Genomic DNA, 6093 nt, shown 5'->3' with positions numbered 1-6093 from the left:
ATAAACTAAATTTTATAATTTCTGAACTACTACTTACAGGTTTTGGTCTTCCCGCCAATCTCCAAAATCCAATAAGTCTTTTTCATTTTTTAACTTTTCTTCAGATGGAACTTTATTTATATTAGCTAATGTTTTAACTTGACTTACGTTCTTATGTCTATCTACAAACTAGACATGTGGTCACGAATACTTAGTATTTCTAGTGAAAATTATTCAATAAAGAACAGGTAGAGGTACGTCCTGTGTGATCGAGGATATTAAGGCTCTTACCAAGAGGCAGTCCCGATCATTCTTACACAAGCTACCACTGCTAAATCCTAACTGACTTAAATTGTATCTTAGTTTATATAACATAGTTTAAAACATAGAATATCCATCGAAGTTTACATTATCAATAAAATAATATGATTTGTAAAATAAACTATCTCGGAGAGAGTGAGCCGAACTAAGTAGGATTCTGTTTTTTGCCACGGCCCTCTGCATAGAATCCGCTCTTTGTTTTCATTTCTGTCGTTGTAGAGAGAACCCCTGATTTGTGGATTTTTTTTTGAATATATCGGGAGCGAGCGCTAGCGAGCTATTTTGATTATTTTTTGAAAGAAGAAAGGAAGGAAAACACCAGACTGAGGGCGGAAACCTCAGTCTAAGAGCAGTCTGGTGTGGGGGACTCTTCAGTTTCAGCAACAAAACAACAACTAAACAACATACCAAGAAGTTCACACAACCAATTCCTCATACACTTTACACATAGTAAAGGTAACACAGTGTGCAGTATTATGCCGCGTGAAGACCGAAGTAAGAAGTACTACAAGAATAGTTCTGAGGATTCGCGCCCAAAAACGTGGTGGACTCAAACAAACAATTAGACGACGGCCAAAGCCTACAAACAGGGACTGCTGTTAGATGGGCTTCGACCAGAATTACAATCAACTTTACGCAGGCATGCATGCACAATACGTGACACGCACAAACGATCAAGTACTACAAGAGTAACTCTGGAGGGTCGCGCCCAAAAGGTGGTGGACGCAAACAAACTATTAGAGGACGGCCAAAAGCCTACAAACAGAGACTGCTGTTAGATGGACTTCGATCAGAATCACAACCAACTTTACGCATGTATGCATGCACAATATGTGACACGCACAACCGATCAAGTACTACAAGAATAGAATATCACGAATTCCGTGCGTATGCCTGTCAGTATGGCAATGATCACGCGTAGCTCAGCCTTGTGCTTAGACCTAGTAGATATAGACGGTGCCACGATAGGCGGACGTGATGAGTTGATCTCAGACAGTGATTCAGACTTTGATGAGAACAAAGACGAAGAAGGTGATGACGAGGTAGAGGAGGAAAGTCGCTTACAGGCGAGATGTACCAACCGTTTGAGCAGGCTTTCCCACATATGGCAGAACAAACCGACGAACCCGATATTGTACGTGTATGGAGGCATTGTTGAAGGATGCATTTCACTTAATGGATTTTGTGAAGATTTCTAAAAGACACGGGTATCGCTGAAAATCTGGCAATTGTTCCGAGACGCTCTATTTGTAGATAACATTATAGACAGCAAAGCTGACAGCAGTACTACTCCAGCAGGGGACGACGTACGAGAAAAAACTCCAAAATAAACAAGGGGTAGAAGATACATTCGCAAGAGAGTTAGGCGACATATTCCTAGCCCGCAGATCTTGTTTGAACGTATATCTGCGGTGTATGAAAGGTTAAAGGACAAGCAGAATAAGCAAACGAGGGAAGTACTATTCAACGAAAATGTACGCAAACAATTCGGTGTAATCTTTTCTAACATAGAGAATGTATTTATTTCTGATTCACCAGGTGTAGATCTCTATCACTGTACTGCTGTAAATACAGATAACTTGAAGTTATACAAATGCGCGAGAGGTACTAATAGTGTAGAATTCACTGTTCATCAGACGGTTTCTAGGAACTACCGAATCACTAGTGCCGCCCTCTGTGATGATGTACATTCGTACTTCAGATTGAAGCGGAGTTATACACAAGATATTGGGAGGAATGAGGCACCTGATGTCAGGCACTTCGACTTACAGACGGTAGACAAATGTGCTATGTTATATACAGAGTTAACTGGCGAGGCCTTCCGTGTATATCCGTACAGCGGTATCCATGACCCTAGACATCCCGGAATGCTTAATCCTCGACCTGATGACTACATAGTCCCAGACGATGATGAAGTACGAAATGGAATCGCGAATGTGCGCCCTCTATTCGAAGATACGGATATCAAACATGCCGAGGACAGTATACAACAGACAACGCACCCCACGATCCATGATCATTCATATTTAGCTAAGCCACAAGAATTACCATGTATAGCTCTGTCGAGTTAAAACAACTGCTGAATGATATCTATACGAACGATTGACTCGCAAGATTACAATGACGGGTGTAAGTAAAGCTGAACAATCCAAATTACTGCTACAAAGATGGTGCAAATACGTCGATGGATACAACATCTTTATGAAGCTACCACTACACTTTGTAACAGCGGCAGCTGAACGGAAGAAAAATATACAGAGGTTCAATACAACTGTAGAGAGTCAAGCTGAGTAGATAGCCTACATACAGAACTCAAGGACCCAGAGGTTTCTGAAACAGTTACAGCCAATATACAAGCAGCGCAACAGTAGAAGACGATGTACGATCAGGCCCAACCTCCAACAGCACGATTATCCACGGTTCGATAGAGCAAATACGCATCATGCTCTGTATATCACTGTGACCGATAAAGCTGCACCATACGCATCCTGAATTTTATCTATAGCTATTTGAGCGCTGATACCTCTGGCGATCAGCTTCTCCATAGTCCTAAAAAAACATAGCGCAAACTATAAGTGCACTTCACTCTACCTCTCTCACTATCAGTAAACAAGCGAGCAGGTTTGCTCCCATAAAATCCCGCGTCATACTCCTGCCATAGTTGCCACAGAATTCTGATTCATTTGTTAAGACAGGCTTCGCGAGAATCGTGGGACTGATGCATGTCATTGTGCTGCATGTTGTCACCTGCTTCATTCTGGGCGTTTGCTGGGCGAGCGTTTCCTGCAGCATTATTGCAATGCTGGAAATTCGTACAGGCTTCTACTGGAAGTCGTAGTCTATTAAACTCGCCCATCATATCCTGCCTTAGCTTTCTGTGATTATTCTTGAACACATTGGGATGTTGATCAATTTTCATTTCAATATCCTCGATCATACGCTTCAAGTGGGTAATATCTGCGCCTAAAGCTATCATCTAGTTCTGCATATCGTGCAGGTTGAGATTGTTAGGATTACTATTAAAGTTATGGTCAGCACCTTCAACTTCTTGGACTCTGAAACCATCATCTCCAGCACGAATCACAACTGCAGGTCGTCGCAAAATTACCAACCTCTTATTCTCATCACTTATATCCGGGAACAAATGTCTTATCACATCGTCGCAATATTTGTGGTACTCTACTAGTATCAAAAGGGACTCAGTTACACCAAGATAAAGTGCAACAATAGACAATATTCTCTTGTGCTGGATATGAAAGCCAGGTAGGTCCCACACACCTGGTATACCCAACTTTAAGTCCTCATCGTTAAGATTGAACTTGGGGACCACATAAGGCCTCCGATACTTTAGCATCAGAATATGGCATCAAGGAGCTGGAGTATCTATCGACCTGACGATTTGACTTCTTCTTTCTCTGACCCTTTGTTCTTGTCCTGGTCCATCTGCCTCTACCATCTGCATCATCTTTTGAGCGTCCACGTCTCTGAGCATATGTGCACGAGCATTTTCTGAGACTATGCGTGCCGATTTCGTCGACTTCGCCTTTACCCACAAATTTGTTTAGCCGTACAATTTTAGCAGTCGCTCTCCTAGCCACATCTGGTTTCAATTTGTCATTCCGACCCACAGTACCATTCAGAGTGCACATATATCCCAAATCCAACTGATGCGTATTAGTTCTCTCTAGCATGCGTTCTACAAGGTGAGCGGCCAGTGCACTAAGAGCGCAAAAGTAAGAGTCCATAGAGCCAAGTATGACTTGTGTGGCTACCTGACCCTTCTCTCTGAGATTCTTACTGCGAACTAAAGTCACAAAAAGTTGCTCCGGATTCTTGTCATTGGGGTTCAAATCCTCAAATTTTATATTTGTCACATCATCCACTCGAAATATAAGCTGAAAAGCCAAAGTCCAAAGAGCATGCAGACCACTAATATGAAAATCCCTGGTCTCTTAATTGATAGCAAGAATTTGACGAAATTCATCGTACTCTATAGGACGTTTAGCAGCATCAGCCTTGCCCTCACCCCTTAGCTGTGCCCTCTCAATGGTTTTCAATAAGTCATTCACATCCTTTGATCTCGTAGGATTCCCCTTCATATCTACTGGATCCCAATCAATAGCCAGGCGCGGCATATAGTATGAGATAGACTTCTTCAGAAAGCTTAGTCCTGACTTCCTACGTAGAGTAGGGTGATCATCAGGGCCAGGATTCCCTGTACCATATGCAAGTAGACAGAAGTATTTAAATATATCCTGCGGTAATATCTGTATTGTGATTTCATGCGGAATGTTCACAGATTCTCGTACGCGTCCCAATCATAGTCTGGTTGCCAGTATTTCAGAAAATCCTTGTAGTTTTTTGCATATCGTTTGAGGTTACTATGCGAGGGAGCCATCGTACCACTTTGTCGCTGACGTACGAGTGCTTGTGAATCACAAACTGCGACGTTCTTTGTGCACATTTGCGTGCTGTGTTCATTATTTGCTTGTTTACTGATTTTCACTTTAGATTTCTGTACAACCGTTTGTGAACTTTTCCAGAAATACAATAGTTCTCTTCCAATTGGAACTTATAGATTTCTGAAACCCGCGCAAAAGTTGTACAAGGTTGTAATATTCGATGGTATTTGTCAACTGTAGGTGCTACAAATTTGATCAGGCCACTAATTAAAATACTATGGAATACGTGAGAAATACCGTTAGATACCCATAGTATCTGACCGAAGACTCATTTGTCAGCCAATGAGATAGCAGGCTGCAGTCTAGAATCTCAGACAACGGTCCAGGACAACAGGTACCAGTGTTAGAGTACAACATGGGTTGTACAACCGACACAATATTTATGTATATAGTTAAATATTTCCCAACCACCACTGGTTATTTAATATTTACGGACTGCAAGTATTCAAAATTTAAAAAAAAATACACTCTCAATTATTCTCAGACTCTCAGGCTCTGAGGGTGGGTCTGCACTCTGCTGGGGTATACAAGAGTATGGTTCTTTTTCTTTTAAATAGAAGAATAAATAAAATATTCAAAAAAGGGTACTCACTCTAGTAGGGTCTACAAATGGGCAAACCCTCATTCGGGCCTATTAATTATATTATATATATATATATAGTGTCTCAAATGGGCAAAAACCATTCCAGCCGGGTAAATAAGGCGTTACCGACGTTTTTTGGCGACGGAAAAATAAAACGCGGCTGTGAAGCCGTAGCACACACACACTCTTTCACACCCATAATCTTATACTCACATTCATACTCATACAATCTTAATTACACTCACATATACATTCACATTAACATTCACATTCACATTCACATTCACATTCACATTCACATTCGCATGCACATTCACATGCACATTCACATTCACATTCGCATGCACATTCACAATCACATTCACAATCACATTTACATTCACATCCAAATTCACATTCACATTCACATGCACATTCACTTTCACATTCATGTTCACATTCACATCCACAATTCACATTCACATTCACATGCACATTCACATTAACATTCACATTCACATGCACATTCACTTTCACATTCACATACACATTCGCATGCACATTCATATGCACATTCACATTGACATTGACATTCACATACACATTCGCATGCACATTCATATGCACATTGACATTGACATTCACGTTCACATTCACATTTACATTCACATCCACATATACATTCACATTCAAATTCACAATCACATTTACATTCACATCCAAATTCACAATCACATTTACATTCACATTCACATTCACATTCACATG

General features: G+C 40.9%; 3 protein-coding genes across 3 annotated transcripts; 1 reads left to right on the top strand and 2 right to left on the bottom strand.

Annotated features, from left to right (window-relative positions):
• Window positions 1-355: 355 nt before the first annotated feature.
• On the top strand, window positions 356-2061 carry SARC_02216 (hypothetical protein). Its single transcript, XM_014304022.1, has one exon. It carries the CDS (start codon window positions 1191-1193, stop codon window positions 1497-1499), a length of 309 nt encoding a protein of 102 aa, XP_014159497.1. The 5' UTR covers window positions 356-1190; the 3' UTR covers window positions 1500-2061.
• Window positions 2062-3608: 1547 nt separating this feature from the next.
• Window positions 3609-4046, bottom strand: SARC_02215 (hypothetical protein; the record flags this gene model as incomplete). Its single annotated transcript, XM_014304021.1, has 1 exon — window positions 3609-4046. The coding sequence occupies one exon, from the start codon at window positions 4044-4046 to the stop codon at window positions 3609-3611; it is 438 nt and encodes a 145-aa protein (XP_014159496.1).
• A 207-nt stretch (window positions 4047-4253) lies between these two features.
• SARC_02214 (hypothetical protein) lies at window positions 4254-4516 on the bottom strand (the record flags this gene model as incomplete). Its single annotated transcript, XM_014304020.1, has 1 exon — window positions 4254-4516. A coding segment is annotated over one exon (263 nt), but the record flags the coding sequence as incomplete, so codon positions are not given.
• Between the last annotated feature and the right edge of the window lie 1577 nt (window positions 4517-6093).

Source organism: Sphaeroforma arctica (genome assembly GCF_001186125.1).
Source record: "Sphaeroforma arctica JP610 unplaced genomic scaffold supercont1.97, whole genome shotgun sequence".
In the NCBI taxonomy this organism is placed as follows: domain Eukaryota; class Ichthyosporea; order Ichthyophonida; genus Sphaeroforma; species Sphaeroforma arctica.
Note: the sequence above shows the minus strand (reverse complement) of the source record. Positions and strands in the feature narration are given on the sequence as shown.